This window comes from Epinephelus lanceolatus, chromosome 12 (assembly GCF_041903045.1).
Source record: "Epinephelus lanceolatus isolate andai-2023 chromosome 12, ASM4190304v1, whole genome shotgun sequence".
NCBI classification, from domain to species: Eukaryota; Metazoa; Chordata; class Actinopteri; order Perciformes; family Serranidae; genus Epinephelus; species Epinephelus lanceolatus.
The window spans coordinates 41,611,162-41,627,250 of NC_135745.1; the positions used below are offsets into that span (position 1 = coordinate 41,611,162).

Consider the following 16,089-nt stretch of genomic DNA (forward strand, 5'->3'; position numbering starts at 1 on the left):
TGCAAACAGACCAGACCAGCCCTTACAGGTACTTCATAAAGCGCCAAGGTTGCTCATTATTTGTGACAACAGTGTGTGCTCTGCATACCAACCTTCAAGGTTTTCAATGACTTCAATGTTGTTCAAGGCCAGATTCAAATACTCCAGCTTCTTCAGGCGTCCAACATTCTCTATGAAACAAATTACAGAAAACAAGCATGTCTGTGCAAACTGTCTGTGATGTTCCCTGTAAACAATGATTTGGTGATTTGCTCGTAAACACGTCTAAAACTAGGGTTGTTTTTTAGCTGGTTGGACGCTCAAAGTTGTCAACACAACAGTAATGTGTGACATCTGAAGACCTTCATTTTTCAGCCAAATGTTCAGTTTTAATCTAGATGTCTATAAATCATCAGTGTTTACTGAGCAACTTTCACCAGAGGCCACTGACTGATGTCTCACCTATCCTGGGGATGAGGTTGTTCTGCAGGTAGAGGATCCTCAGGTCCCTGCACCACCTGTCGATGTGTTCGATCTTCTCGATGTCCTGCTGATGCAGAGACACTTCCTCCAGGGAGAAGATCTCACACTCGTTGTGCTCGGCCCGTCGGCGGACCATGTCCTCTGTAACTGGACGGACAAAACACAAACAAGGGTCAAACATTCAAAACCAGGGATCGACCGATATGTTTTTTTCAGAGCCGATGCAGATACAGATTATTATGAAACAGAAATACAGACAGCCGATATTTACAACCAATATATGTCTGGTGTAAAAATCATAGTTGACACAGAATTTTAAAAAATAAACACTGACAAAGAAACACCAGAGGCAGGATAAAAACTCACAATAAAGAACGACATTTTAGATCTTTCAATAAACAGGAAAATAAATAAGTTAAAAATAAATAAATAAGTAACGACGTTGAAGAATATGCCAGCTAAATAAAAACAGATTAATAAAAATAAATACACAATAACTATAAATACAGAATTTAAAAAAATAAAATGAAAAACAATAAAGAATAAAAATAATAATAATAATAATAATAATAATAAAATAAAATAAAGGAGAGCTCAATTAAAAGCCAGGCTAAAAAGGTAGGTCTTGAGTTTGCTTTTAAAAGCTAAGAGTGGTACGTGCAGGCAGTGAGAAGAACGCCAGGGGCAAAACAGCTCAGCTAAGGAAACAAAATTGTTTATCGGCATATCGGTGGAAAAAAACACCAATAACGCTACGTTAGCATCATTTCTCCAATCATATTACTATTACTAGAAATGTGCCTGGTTTCCTTTGCCAGAAATAATCAATTTATTTTGAAGTCATATTTGGTTGAAATCCATAATGTTTAGGTAGGTCATGATGAGGTGTCTAATCTCCCCACTGAGAAGCATCATTCATTTAAAGGCTACAACATACATTCACAGCAAACTCCCAGGAAACGAGTTCTGCTCCAACTTTGTTTTTGTAAACTGAAGTTTAAAACTTTTACTGTTTGCCACTGTTTTTTACTCAATTATAAACATACTGCATTGTACTAACATTATACTGTTATTTTCTTATTTAGGGAAAACTCAGGACAGTTGTAACATTGTTTGGTTTTGATGTCATTACTCAAAAACCTCTTGAACTACTCGGATGCAATTTTTACATAGGAAACTTTTTTGTGTTCTACTTGTTGACAGTCATCAGCTGTTTTTACAGATAATGTCAGTCAGTTGTAACAACACACATAATACCTCATAAATACCAATGACAACAATAAACTTTAAGGAATAAAGATATAATTAAAAAGATAAATATTAACAAAACAAATTTAATTCAAACACTATAATTAAGTATACCATGTATGAGATATGTAAATGTAAATGTTACTCAACAGGATGGTCTTCAAACCAGTCCGATTCAAATAAAGGTGAGGTTTAGACTGTGTGAGGAAACTACTGTAGACGACAAAAATTACTTTCATATCTCAAGAAGGAGTCGTGGCAGGCACAGAGGGGCCATCACAGACCGTGTGTGCCTGAGTTTCATGGTTCTGTCTCATTTCTGATTGGTGCAACTGCCCCCAGTCTCCCATATATGGGCCTTTCTGGCCTTGTGTTTATCTTGAGATGTAATTTAAAGTCTTATCTAGTGTTAAATAACTTTCAATTGCCTTGTTGCTGAGCGGTGCTGCAGGAATAAATTTGCCGTGCCTTTTATCCATCAATAATAAAGGTAGATATCTTTCAAATTATCTCTAGTATTGGTAGTGGAGAAAGCTAAGTAGTTAATACTAGTCCATACCCATTGAGTGCACAGTTGCCCACGTACAGTTTCACATGGTGTGTTTGGGATACAGGTCATAGGAAACTGCAGATTAAATAGTCAACTGAACCCATTAAGAAGAGCAATGTATTCAGACAGAGTGTTTGTGAATTTGATAGTACGATTGCTTTATTGAAAGTACAGTAGTACCATTGCCAATAGTGGGAGAGTTAGTGGGCTAAAACTGTACATTAGTAGTTGAGGTAGCACATTGAAAGGCAGATAGTTAAAGCCATTACCTTATAGAAGCTCAGTTTTAGTAAGTTTTCCAACTTTTGCCAAGAGGGAACTTTAGATATTGGTCCCTAGATTATGTTCACCCAGTTTCATGCAGATCGCTCAAACTTCCTAGGAAGAGATCCATTTGAAGTGTTTTTCAAAAAATTCAAAATGGCGGAAAATCTATATAAGCGGAAGTTATGGGTTCTTGAGACAAATGTGTTCCTCGTGAGGAGAGGCATCTCTGTGCAAAGTTTCATGTCTCTACGACATACGGGGCATGAGATATGCCCATTCAAAGTTTGACATTTCAATGGGTTGCTATAGCGCCCCCCTTTGGCCAACTGATGTAATATTGCTTCATTGGCATCCTCCCATGACCCTCTACCACTGTGCCAAATTTCACATGGATTGACCAAGTCAGTGAGGAGAAAAACGTGGAACACACACACACACACGCACACACACACACACACACACACACATACAGTGTTCGTCATTATATAGTAAGATTAGCAATAAGTGTTAGCTTTGTGACGTCAGCATGCTAAAGAAGTGTTATGATAGCAGTGGCTAGCTCCCCGGTTAGCTAGACTAGGTTAGCTAGACTAGGTTAGCCAGTGATAGACGTAAAAGCCACCTGTGATAATGGTATAACTACTAACCAGACCTACTTTTACTAAAAAACATGGTTTACCAATGACGTAATTTCAAAAGCTAGCGCATTACCAATCGTGACCGTTACGGTGAAGCTAAGTTAGCAAAATCCCCTACCTTATAAGGTAAATTTAAGAATGTCTGTGTCGTTAAAAATAAAAAGTAAAACGTGTCATTTACACATAACGATGTTTAACAGCAGTAAAAATGCAGAGAACTGTTGTACAGTTTTATCAGCAGTTATTTTGGGCTGTTTGATTTCTTTATTTAACTTACTGTAAACCATCGTCCTCTCTGTTGTCTGCCGTTGCTGTAGTAACCGATCTCATGCTGCATTCGCGTACCGTGGGAAATACTACAACTACAAATTTGGCAATTGACGAGGTCCAGTTATTTTAGAGACTGACACTAATATTTGACATTTAATACTTTTAGAGAAACAATAATGTGTACAGGAAAATGCAAACTCCCCACAGAATTATTATATATAATGTATGATTAATGCTGATACTGATGTATTAACTTCTAGGGAGCATTTAGTGTAGTGATAGATAGATAGATAGATAGATAGATAGATAGATAGATAGAGTCATATTCAATTGAATTGAGTTGATATATGTTGTAAAAAATGTAGTTGAGTAGAAGTAAAAAATAAAGTCCCATAATAGCTGGTTCAGTACAATGCATGTTTTTTTTCCTTATTTTACACCACTGATCTATACATATATTTACCAGTATGGGTTTAAGATGTTCAAAAACATTATTTCATATACCTTTGTTTAACTACAAACAATAAAAAAAAACTTCCACGACTTTTCCAAAACTTTTCATATTTTGTTTTACTAATGTCATGAACTTTTCCAGGCCTGGAAAATGTGATGGGAAATTCCATGACTCTTCCAGATTTTCCATGAGTGGGGGAACTCTGGATAACAGTTTAATGAAAAATAACTGCCAGTTGAGGGTAGTAAATAGGCCCTATTATGGGACTGTCCACTGTCCACAGGTGGGCCCATTAGTGGCCACAGGTGGGCCCATTAGTGGCCCAACAAGGACCCACATGTGGGAGCTAATTAATTTACCCAAGTTGGCCCCAGATAAAATGCTCACTATGGGCCCATACCCACTGAGTACCCAGGTAGCATAACCCATGTGGCGTTTGAGGCGTTGCTTTTTATCATTCAATATAACTTGGGTAAGTGAAGTTAGAGTTTACAAGGCGCACACGAAGGCAGCACCCCATCATCAACTCCGAGCTTTTATTTTGAAAGTGGCATTACGGAAGTTGTTCAACGACACGCTGAGGAGGAGAGAACCGACCATCAACAAACAACAACGATTAACCGCAGCATCCATCCGTTCCCCCGAGCCGGCCACTCACTGCTCGGCCACAACAAGAACCAGCCCACCGCCAGGAGCTCACCGGACGTTCTCCTCCTCCCCTGAACGCACCGTGTGTTTCCTAATGTTGGTTTAATTCACGTTTCGGCGGTTGTTGTCGTTTCACGTCCGCTCAACATGACGAGTTACAAGGCGTTTCATTCTCAGTTGACGTCCATCATGGAGGCACTGACCAAAGCGGCCGTGGCGGAGATCTGCGAGCTGGTGGATGACAGCTACGCGGTGCTGCAGCTGGAGATCAGCCGGAGCCACAAGGAGAACGAGGCGCTCAGGAGGAGGCTGGAGCTCATCGAGACCATCATCGCCCGGGGACAGCGGGGGAACGTCGCGATGCTGGATGACGGCAGGATGGAGGCTGCCGGCGGGAGGTTTATGGGTTTCACTCTCGGTGAGTTTCGGGGCCTTTTCCAGACAGAGCCGACATGCAAATGCCCGTTATTACCGTGTTCATGACACCGATGATGGAGGCAGGATGTGTGCTGCAATGAATGGACTCCAGGCTCCGATCACTGGTGTGTTCCGCATGGAGAGCGTCACACACCAAACTCCAAACTGCACTCAGTTTATTGTTTTAGCCCTTTTTAACCATTAACTCCCACTGTGTCCTTACAGGCAGGTACAAATTCGCAGTTAACGTCCACAGCCAGCAAGCAGAGAGTGATGTCAAATAAAACTTGCCCTGTTATTGATATTAAACTTTTACTCCTCTATGTATGTATGCCGAATTAAAGACTTGACCTAGAATATTCACAAAAAGCATTGAAACACATTATTAAGAGCATGTGACGTCTCAAAAAGTAAAACAACTTTAAAATTGTTAGTTTACTGAACCAAGTTCTTGGCCTTTCCCTCTTTTTACACGTCTGCCTTTCACCTGTTGTTGTTCCGCATAGAGAGCGCTGCACACCAAACTCTACTGAAAAACTGTTCTTAAAACGCTTCCTTGTTAGTTGCAAGGAAACTATATCATTTTCTGCAAAAAAGACAGATAAAATATTGAGCTCTTTCGACCGTTGACTCCCACTCTCTTGTCATACGCAGGTTACAAAAAGCCATTCGCAGTTAACGTTCACAGCCAGCAAGCAGAGAGCAAACTTTCTATTTTACTGATATAAAAAAAACTTTTAACCTCACATGTATATAAGCCGAATTGAAAACTTAATCTAGAATATTCAGAAAAGACATCGAGACACATTATTAAGAGCACGTGACGCCACAGAAAGTAACACAACTTTAAAATTGTTAGTTTACTGAACCAAGTTCTTGGCATCCCCATCTTTCTTTTTTACACAACTGCTGTTGTTCTGCCTGGAAAGCGCTGCACACCATACTTAAAACACTTCTTTGTTATTTGCAAGGAAACTACAAATTTTGTATTTTTTTTTTCTGTCTATTTTTAGCCATTTCTACCCTTGACTCCCACTGTTTTGTTATAGACAGATTACAACTTTACATTTTACTGACATGAAACTTTAAACCTTACATGTATATATGCTGAACTGAAGACTTGATCTAGAATATTCACAAAAAGCATTAAGACACACAATAAAGTGCACGTGAAGTCACAGGAAGTAAAACAACTTTAAAATTGTTAGCTTACTGAACCAAGTTCTTGGCATTTCCCACCTTTTTTCGACTCAAATAACTCAGTTACACATTACTCATTCACAGTTATTACTCATATATTGTACTTACTGTTTGTAAGTAAGAACAGTTATTTAAACACAGCAGTAGAGAACAATGAAACCTCGATTACAGTTGTCTGCCTCCCCACGTGACACCCCTTCAAAGAGCCCTGGTGGTCTCCTTCACCCCAAATGAGGAGCCAGTAGGGTAACTGTCTTTTTGGTTTTTTACTCAGAACGTGCCTTACCAGCTGCAGCGGGGCCCAAACAGCCGAAAGCAAATCTCAAAAGAAGTGGAAGGGTCACTGCGTTGGATGTGACGACAGAGCTGACCCCTGCAGCCAAAGAGGTGAGAGGACAGAGACGAAGTTGTTTTCATCTTGCTGTAGCTTGGCCTTTAAGACCCAGGAAAGACAACTATTGACATAAATCATATAGCAGTCATATAAACATACAGTATTATCTGCCAGCTTTCTTACTAGGTTGTTTAAATGCATCATCTCTGCTGCCTTTAGTAACTGTGTTGCTTTTGGTGGAGCTTAGTGCACAAATGTTACACTGTATGTGACATTGTGGTTGAAAATGAATAGTAATTGTGGTGTGACGATCTGGTGTAGCACACCTGTCATCATAAACAAAGTTAAAATAAGTCTCCCAGTGAATTAAGTGTCAGTTGTTTATTCTGTTGTTTTCTGCTCTCAGGATTCAGCGACAGGAGCTGCAGAGGAGACGAACGATCAGGGCGTTGTTTTGATAAAAGAGGAAGCCGCAAAAGAGGAGGCGGACTGCAACGACGCCACAGACGAGCTGCTTCTCAATGAGGACGGTGAGAGAGGAAACGCACCGACTCTAACATTAATCCAGGAAGTAATGCTTAATTTCCTGCCAGACTCCCTGTGACAGCAGTCATGAGCACAGCTACGAAATAAAATCACAAAGGAGAGAAGATGAAAGCAGGTTTGATGCAGCTTTTATACCAACAGACTCTGATGCCACACGGTCACCATGTCAGCTTTGTTCAAACACCCAAGACAGTGACAGTTTGTCATCTCTATAATAATCCCCTAGTCAAACTGTACTTGCATACTTACATCACATCTTGCAGCAACATGCTCACTCTAGAGTTCTCAGTGTGTTCCCAAACTGAACTGACCCGTGTGAGTTGAAGTTGGAACCTGGCCCGTCCGAGATCATCACATGAAATACTGAGGCTCAGCCTGACTGAGCCTGACTCCGCCAAAAAGCACTAGTTGGCTTCTAACACCCAGGACGCACCAGCTGTGTGGCGGCACAAGTCAAGCACATCTTAAGCGGAAAATGTACCAGCTCAGTGGATCACAGAGTCTCCACACTGTATTTCCCCGCCAGAGAGCCCGGCACAGAACCTGGCTGCTCCCTCTCTTCTCTCCCTGCCTGCACTTCTTAATATTTTTTATATAAATATATATTTTTTTAAATTCCACAGACCTACCTGACGCAGCCAGTCAGTGCTCATTTTTGGCCTGAACCCAGGCTCGGGTTGAGATTGAGAACATTAGCTCACAGCACAACTTTTATTCATGTGTGTATGCCTGTCAGTGGATAATACACGGCCGATATTTTGACATTAAATGCACGAGACAAACTGCAGCCAACGTTTCTTTATTTAGTGCAAACTGAGGTTTAATGTAAAAATAGACACTTTGACAGAAGTCATTGTCGCGCTGGTCTTTCGTCTTTGAGATGTTAAATGCAAAATGGCCTTGAAATCACTGCTTCTGTGTTTCACACTGTTTGTTGTGTGTCTGAAGGAACGGAGGTGCAGCCGTCAGAGAGAGAGGACAGTGATGAAGGACCCTCTGGGATGATGATGATGTCCACCCCAGCGGCAGACATGAGGCTGTGGGATCAGAACAGTAACGGACCGTTGGAGCATCAAGAATCCCACAGTGCGCCAGGGTCTCCAGGCCCTGCAGGGGGCGCTAAGAGCTCTTCAGATGTGGTGTTTGACTTGGCCTCCGAGTCGGACTGTGAAGCTCCGTCTGTGGTCCAGACGAGGAAGCCGTTCCTTCTCGGGTCCAGAGAAAGTCCCACCTCTCTGCCCGGGACCTCTGAGCTGAAGCGGGGTGTGTCTCTGATCAGCTCCCTCCCCTACGACACAGACCTGGACCTGTGCTCCTCGTGGACTAATCAGGGCCTGCCGAGCATGGTGCCCGTCCCTCAGCGGCCGACACTGCTGGACAAAGTGTCAGACCTGAATGTTGCCGGTTTCCCCTTAGCTCTGGGTCTTGGCGGATCCAGACTGGACCCGCTGGACCTGAACAGGTACTGCAGGGACAGGCGCTTTGTCTGCAGCTACTGCGGAAAATGCTTCACATCATCCCGCAGCCTGGAGACACACGTGCGCGTTCACACAGGCGAGCGGCCGTACAGTTGTGCTCAGTGCGGGAAGCGCTTTACGCAGTCGGGACACCTGAAGACGCACCAGAGCGTTCACACTGGAGAGCGGCCGTTCGCCTGCGAGCACTGCGGGAAGAGATTTGCCGGGAAGCAGAACCTGCGGATCCATCAGCAGAAACACCATCCGGCTGAGCAGAGCGCTGCTCCTGTTTAACACAAACACTGCTGAAATAAATGCACTCATGGTACTGAGCTCCAAACTGTGACACACCACAACCTTCTGACTGCTGATACTGTTGCTGAACTTGTAACTTTAATACATCTTTTTTTAAGTTGAAGGCCTTTTAAAGAAGTTTTAGAAGAATGGGTGCTTTTGAAAAACTGATCCATAGATGCGACTGTTTAAAGTTTATCAGGCCTTACATATTTTTAACCATCTGAACTGCCTTGGTAGAACGCTGATACAAAGCTAAATGGGACTATGAGCTGATCCAGATCAATTCTTACCTCAAAAAGAACGTGGGCCGTTTGGGGTCCACTTCAGTACTCTAGGTTAGAGGAATGACTGTGTGGTGAAGATGATTCCTGTAGAGAGCCAACACCTGTAAGAAGCATGTGAATGTTTATTAGTTGGTGTGTATCTGGAATTAAAAGTGTGCAATCTTGGATGAATGGTTTGGTTTCTTCAGTGTGTGTTTTTAGAGATGTTCCAGTACCATTCCTGATTACGCTACCTTGCGTATAAGCCAATACTGAGTACCAATCCGATACCACTGTGTTAAAAACAAAAAAAACAACTAGTCAAGCACAGAAGATCTGAACAGTCAGCACAGTGTCACGGTCACTGTCACCAAGTCGGTATCTGACCAAATGTCTCCCCCTCTGCTCCTGAGGTATGATGTTCAGTAATGGCCAGACACGTTTTTTGCAGAACATTACGATGTCACAGTGAAGCTGACCTTTGACCTTTTGGATATAATATGTCATCACTTCATCATTTTATCCTTTTAGACATTTGTGTGAAATTTGGTCATAATTAATGTTCAAAGTCTTGAGTTATGGCCAAAAACGTGCTTTGTGAGGTCACAGTGACCTTGACCTTTGACCACCAAATTCTAATCACAGGGTTTTTCACCAATGATTTTCCTTGACTTCTCCAAAACCTTTTACTGAATTTCCATGACCAAAAGAAATTGTTTTATCTCAATGGGACCACCGAAAACTAATTATCGTAACACTAAGTAAAATTAGGTTTACATCTGAAATGTATAGTGCCTCTCTGAAACAAAAAAAACACCAGACAGGCACACTTAGATACATTTTCTCATATTTTAATTCCAACAGTTTAATATTTTTGTCAATGTCTCAAAAGATAAAAATGCCATCACATTTTCTGTCAGAGATAAACAGAGAGAAATAGTGCACTGGGGTAGGAATGCCAGTGCTAACTACTGATTACCCAGTAATCAGTACATGAGTTGTCAAAATAAAAAAAAAAAGAAATAACATAAAATAAATAAATAAATAAAATGTTTGGACTGCACATGGTGGTTTAGGCTTTCGTCAAACAGCACTACATATGCCGTTTGTTGGGACACTTCTGACAGTAAGAGTCTTTTGAAGTGCGGAGCAGCCCAAAAGTACAGACATAGGCACACTTGTTCTCACCACAGGTAAATTTCAGTGCAATCCGGCTGTCCGGGAACATGGCGGCGAAAAGACGGCTCGTGTCCTCAGATGACTTGAATGTAGTCTCACCACCAGACAATCAGAGATCTCCACCTTCTGATAGTCTGGGGACACTCCTTTCTAAAGTGTGTTTAACACACCGGCGAAAACGGCGGGCAAGAAAGCAACGCCTCTTGCATTTTTGAAAAGGACACGCCTTCTCGGAAATGTGCGCTCCCCCTTTTCTTGTCCGCAAGGAAACAAACACACAGAGAGCTTGAAAATGGATGCCGAGAGATTTAACTCCGTTTTATCAAACGTGTGCTCATCCGTGAAGAAAATATTTTTTCCAGCGGATGTCTTAGTTACAACATGATTGAGCTAACTGGAGTAGTTTCATGTCGTATCCGACAACGGGAGGCTTTTAACAGATGACATCCTGATGTTAGCTTTGCTGCTGCTGTTAGCTGTCCCTGTCAGCTGCAGCCACTGATGCTTTCTAGACATCGTGATTTCCCAAAACTGAATAAATACCACACATAGCAACACAAAACTGCTTTGCTAGCTCAATCATGTTGTAACTAAGATATCCGCTGGAAAAGATATTTTTTTCACGGACCGTTTAATGAGTTATTACCTATTACAGACACCGCTAACAGCTAACAGGGCTAACAGCTAATGGTTAGCCCAGCTAAACGTGCACACAGAAATAGTAATGTTTGTTCAATCATTGTGTTTATAGACTTTACAAACATCGGATTAGTCCAAACGGTGATACAGTGATGTGAAAAATGTGATATATAGGCTATATATATATATATATATATATATATATATATATATATATATATATATATATATATATATATACAGTACAGGCCAAAAGTTTGGACACACCTTCTCATTCAATGTGTTTTCTTTATTTTCATGACTATTTACATTGTAGATTCTCACTGAAGGCATCAAAACTATGAATGAACACATGTGGAGTTATGTACTTAACAAAAAAAGGTGAAATAACTGAAAACATGTTTTATATTCTAGTTTCTTCAAAATAGCCACCCTTTGCTCTGATTACTGCTTTGCACACTCTTGGCATTCTCTCCATGAGCTTCAAGAGGTAGTCACCTGAAATGGTTTTCCAACAGTCTTGAAGGAGTTCCCAGAGGTGTTTAGCACTTGTTGGCCCCTTTGCCTTCACTCTGCGGTCCAGCTCACCCCAAACCATCTCGATTGGGTTCAGGTCCGGTGACTGTGGAGGCCAGGTCATCTGCCGCAGCACTCCATCACTCTCCTTCTTGGTCAAATAGCCCTTACACAGCCTGGAGGTGTGTTTGGGGTCATTGTCCTGTTGAAAAATAAATGATGGTCCAACTAAACGCAAACCGGATGGGATGGCATGTCGCTGCAGGATGCTGTGGTAGCCATGCTGGTTCAGTGTGCCTTCAATTTTGAATAAATCCCCAACAGTGTCACCAGCAAAACACCCCCACACCATCACACCTCCTCCTCCATGCTTCACAGTGGGAACCAGGCATGTGGAATCCATCCGTTCACCTTTTCTGCGTCTCACAAAGACACGGCGGTTGGAACCAAAGATCTCAAATTTGGACTCATCAGACCAAAGCACAGATTTCCACTGGTCTAATGTCCATTCCTTGTGTTTCTTGGCCCAAACAAATCTCTTCTGCTTGTTGCCTCTCCTTAGCAGTGGTTTCCTAGCAGCTATTTGACCATGAAGGCCTGATTGGCGCAGTCTCCTCTTAACAGTTGTTCTAGAGATGGGTCTGCTGCTAGAACTCTGATGAATGTGGCATTCATCTGGTCTCTGATCTGAGCTGCTGTTAACTTGCCATTTCTGAGGCTGGTGACTCGGATGAACTTATCCTCAGAAGCAGAGGTGACTCTTGGTCTTCCTTTCCTGGGTCGGTCCTCATGTGTGCCAGTTTGGTTGTAGCGCTTGATGGTTTTTGCGACTCCACTTGGGGACACATTTAAAGTTTTTGCAATTTTCCGGACTGACTGACCTTCATTTCTTAAAGTAATGATGGCCACTCGTTTTTCTTTAGTTAGCTGATTGGTTCTTGCCATAATATGAATTTTAACAGTTGTCCAATAGGGCTGTCGGCTGTGTATTAACCTGACTTCTGCACAACACAACTGATGGTCCCAACCCCATTGATAAAGCAAGAAATTCCACTAATTAACCCTGATAAGGCACACCTGTGAAGTGGAAACCATTTCAGGTGACTACCTCTTGAAGCTCATGGAGAGAATGCCAAGAGTGTGCAAAGCAGTAATCAGAGCAAAGGGTGGCTATTTTGAAGAAACTAGAATATAAAACATGTTTTCAGTTATTTCACCTTTTTTTGTTAAGTACATAACTCCACATGTGTTCATTCATAGTTTTGATGCCTTCAGTGAGAATCTACAATGTAAATAGTCATGAAAATAAAGAAAACGCATTGAATGAGAAGGTGTGTCCAAACTTTTGGTCTGTACTGTATATATATATATATATATATATATATATATATAGCTAAAAGCTCTGCTGGTTTTCTACCCGGAAGTATTTGTAAACAACAAGGCAAATCCCTCTAACGTTATAGTCCGGCCGGACGGATGAGTCATGGCCTTGTAAAAGATTATGTTTGTTTCTTTTAGTTGGTGAGAATGTGTCGCCGCAAACGCGACAAACATCCACTAACTTAGACGGCGTTTTCTGTGAGCACGCTGAGCCATTTTGTACCGCTACACGTGTTTCTAGTGGGACTATGTTTATGAGCACAAGAGTTCAGCGAGCCACCGAAGGACCGCCCTGCAGATTTACTATTGGTTCTGCAACGTAGGGAGTTTTTTTAAACTCTGAAATTGTATCCGCCCATCTAAACACAAAATCAGGGAGAAAGTCATCAGTCTTTATTTAAGCAAAGCGTCTAAAGACTGACTTGTGAGTCTAACTTGAATGAGTAGTGTGAATTCATGATTTTTAGTGCCCACAGTATCTCCACTTTGAGGACATTTTTTACAGAAACGTCCAAAGTTGTCTGCTTTGTTGCTGTGGAAACTGTAGTAGTGTTGCTGGACGTCCTCACAGCATCAGCGTTCATAAACTCACCTATGGGTATTGCGCTGCTGAGTTAGCAACTGCGGCTACAGTCTCGTGGTTTTTCCCATTCAAGTGGCTAACGAGCGCTGCCTCGCCCATATTCGAAATGTCAAATGTTTTAAAGCACAGTTTGCATTTAGCACGTCTTGGGTCAGTGTCTTTTGCCAGCCATAATTGGTATTTATCCTTAAAAAGCCATGTATTATTGAAGCTGCACGTCCCTGGCATTTTGTCGGCATCGTCCGTTTGCTAGTGGAAGCAACTCCAGGTTAGTGGGCGTGCCTGCAGTTACTAGGCGCGTGCACGCCGCATGCCCAGTAACACAGACTGAGCCAGACTGAATAAACTTTTCACACCACCAAAATATCATGACGGTCCGTGGCAATTTACATTTTATTACGACACATGTAGTGTAATAGTTAATCCCTAATCAAGTAAAAGTGTTATACTGCATAAGTTGATTAAGAGACAAAACTACCCAGTCTCCACCAGCATAAAAGCAGACGCACTGAGAGCGAGTTTTCAGTCCGGCTCCGGGGCTTGACTCATGAGTTGTATGTTTTGAAGCTTGTGAACACATTAAACTCGATTGCATCGGACTCTGCCTGTCTCCAGTGTTTCTTTGAGTGTTACTTAGATGAACCCAAGGTAGTAGATTGACATCAGAGGACAACTGAGAAGCAACGCTGAGGACAAGGTCGGGAGCCTCCAGGCCCAATTCCAGGCACCGATTTTTGCCTCTTCACACATCGATTTTGTTTGGATTAATTGATGAAACTTCAGATATATTTCCAAGACTTTTCCAAAACTTCTGAAAAAATATTATTTTCCATAACTTTTCCAGGGCCTGGAAATTGCATTTTAAAATTCCATGACTTTTCCAGGTTTTTCATGACCGTACAAACCCTGTAATCAGTTCATTGTTGAGTCCGAGTGGATGTTTGTGCCAAATTTGAAGAAATTCCCTCCAGGTGTTCTTAAGATACCACCTAGATACCTACCACAAGAATGAGACGGACAAGGTCAGATGCTGAATCAGTGACACTGATCTTGGTGTCCATCTTGAAACTGTGCTGATTGTATAGATCTTCTGTGCTGTCGGGGGGAAGATGTGTGTGAAGCATCCATGTTAAAGAATATGTTGCAACATCCGTACTAGTCTATTTGAAGCATTGTCAACTTTCATGGTTACAGCTGAATCTGGACAGGCAGAGATGTAACTGTAACTGTGACTCGACTGGTGCGTGGAGGATACAACCACAAGTCAGTATTTCCCGGGGTTATATATGAATTAGCTGCAGATAACAGTGTCGGTGTATATGTTGGCCAATCTCATACAAAACTGTCAAACATGTTGAGATCAAGCAGAAACTGCATCTTCTTTGTATCTGTTTTTTTCCACAGAGTCCTTACGGAGGCCATGGACGGCTGTGCATGCAGCTGTTTTCTTAATGCCGTTATCACAAGATCACAAGTTAATTATTTCATTATCTCGAGTAAACAAGTTTTGTTATCTCAAGATAATGGAAAATGTCAGATCAAGGAGTACCCACTATCAATCCAATGCATCAAACTCTACTTCAGTGAAGGTCTCAGACAGGCAGAAATCCCATTTTGTCTTTTGTTTAGAGATATCAGTCCTCGTCATTAAAGGAGGCAACCGGCCCGGCTGCAACTTCACAGGCTTTATTTGAGCAGCTGGCAGAGAGAGGCAGAGAGAAGGGAGCTGGTCAGCTTCTCATCTGAAACTAAACTGTGTGCTCTAAAGATGCAGCTGCAGCAAACTGAGCTCCACATTTATGCCTTGACAGCTGTTCAGCTATGACAGTGAGCGCGTTTACATGCACACTAATAAACCGATCATTATCTGATTTCTGGAGTTACCTGATTATTCAAGTGGTCATGTAAACAGCATAATCCGAGAGGCTTTATCAGATAAAAGCCATTATCTGATTATGAGAAATCAGATAAACACAGCTAGCTTTTTCCCCAATAGTCAGATTATTCGGTGCATGTATACCCTTTAATCTGGTTTCTTTCGGGTTTTGCTATTTTATACTCCCACTCCACTACATTTTAGGGGGAAATATTGTACTTTCTACTCCACTACGTTAATCTGACAGCTTTTGTTTCCTTTCAGATAAAGATTTTACATAAAATAATATATTTTTATATTCTCAGTGTTTAAATTGTCACTTTTATTTTATCTTACTTATGTTATGCACTTTGTGTGACAAGTTTATATACCATACACTTGTATATTGCTCTTTGCAGTACTTTTACTACGAATCTACCCAAAGTATGTAAAATTGGCTCCACACTGATAAACTACACATTAGAATACTCTCACATGTATTTGTTAATGATAAAAACAAACAGTACTGTAAGAATATAAGCTGTCAGCATGATGAGTGCTTTATTTTGCAAATATATGACTTGCGTACTTTTCATGGTTTTTCAAGGATATGAGTACCTACTGTAACAGGAAGTTTTAGTTTTATGTCATGTACTTGAGGAGAAATCCAACTGAAGGACTGAATCATGTAAACCAGGTTTTTCTGATTATCACATTATTGAAGTGCATGTAAACGTGTCAAATCAGATTATTACCATTACCTGATTATTCCCAGTTATCTGATTATTGTGCGCATGTAACCATGCTCAGTGATGGTCAAGGCTGAAATCAGGTGTGATCAAATGATCCAAGCACTCATTCTCATGTTCTATGTAATTATACCACG

General features: G+C 41.4%; 2 protein-coding genes and 1 long non-coding RNA gene across 3 annotated transcripts in view; 1 reads left to right on the forward strand and 2 right to left on the reverse strand.

Moving 5' to 3' along the window:
- Positions 1-3,463, reverse strand: part of dnaaf11 (dynein axonemal assembly factor 11) — a 60,407-nt gene extending 56,944 nt beyond the window's left edge. Inside the window, exons 1-3 of the mRNA XM_033651223.2 lie at positions 3,443-3,463; positions 442-609; positions 93-170 (exon numbers count right to left, since the gene is read on the reverse strand). Of these exons, the coding sequence (XP_033507114.1) occupies positions 93-170; positions 442-609; positions 3,443-3,452 (256 nt within the window). The 5' untranslated portion in view covers positions 3,453-3,463. The remainder of the gene's footprint in view (positions 1-92; positions 171-441; positions 610-3,442) is intronic.
- A 996-nt stretch (positions 3,464-4,459) lies between these two features.
- LOC117271983 (uncharacterized) lies at positions 4,460-9,235 on the forward strand. The gene is made up of 4 exons (XM_033650601.2): positions 4,460-4,955; positions 6,429-6,541; positions 6,895-7,018; positions 7,983-9,235. Exons 1-4 carry the CDS (start codon positions 4,685-4,687, stop codon positions 8,783-8,785), a joined length of 1,311 nt encoding a protein of 436 aa, XP_033506492.1. The 5' UTR covers positions 4,460-4,684; the 3' UTR covers positions 8,786-9,235.
- LOC144465109 (uncharacterized) overlaps positions 9,076-16,089 on the reverse strand; it is a 28,661-nt gene continuing 21,647 nt past the window's right edge. Inside the window, exon 3 of the long non-coding RNA XR_013492469.1 lies at positions 9,076-9,173. This is a non-coding gene — a long non-coding RNA (uncharacterized LOC144465109). The remainder of the gene's footprint in view (positions 9,174-16,089) is intronic.

What these genes read in the sequence shown, in the direction of transcription:
- LOC117271983 (XM_033650601.2), top strand. Translation starts at nt 4,685, where the DNA reads ATGACGAGTTACAAGGCGTTTCATTCTCAGTTGACGTCCATCATGGAG. An exon ending in GTTTATGGGTTTCACTCTCG is followed by an intron (nt 4,956 to 6,428) that starts GTGAGTTTCGGG and finishes TTTTTTACTCAG; the next exon opens with AACGTGCCTTACCAGCTGCA. An exon ending in GCTGCTTCTCAATGAGGACG is followed by an intron (nt 7,019 to 7,982) that starts GTGAGAGAGGAA and finishes GTGTGTCTGAAG; the next exon opens with GAACGGAGGTGCAGCCGTCA.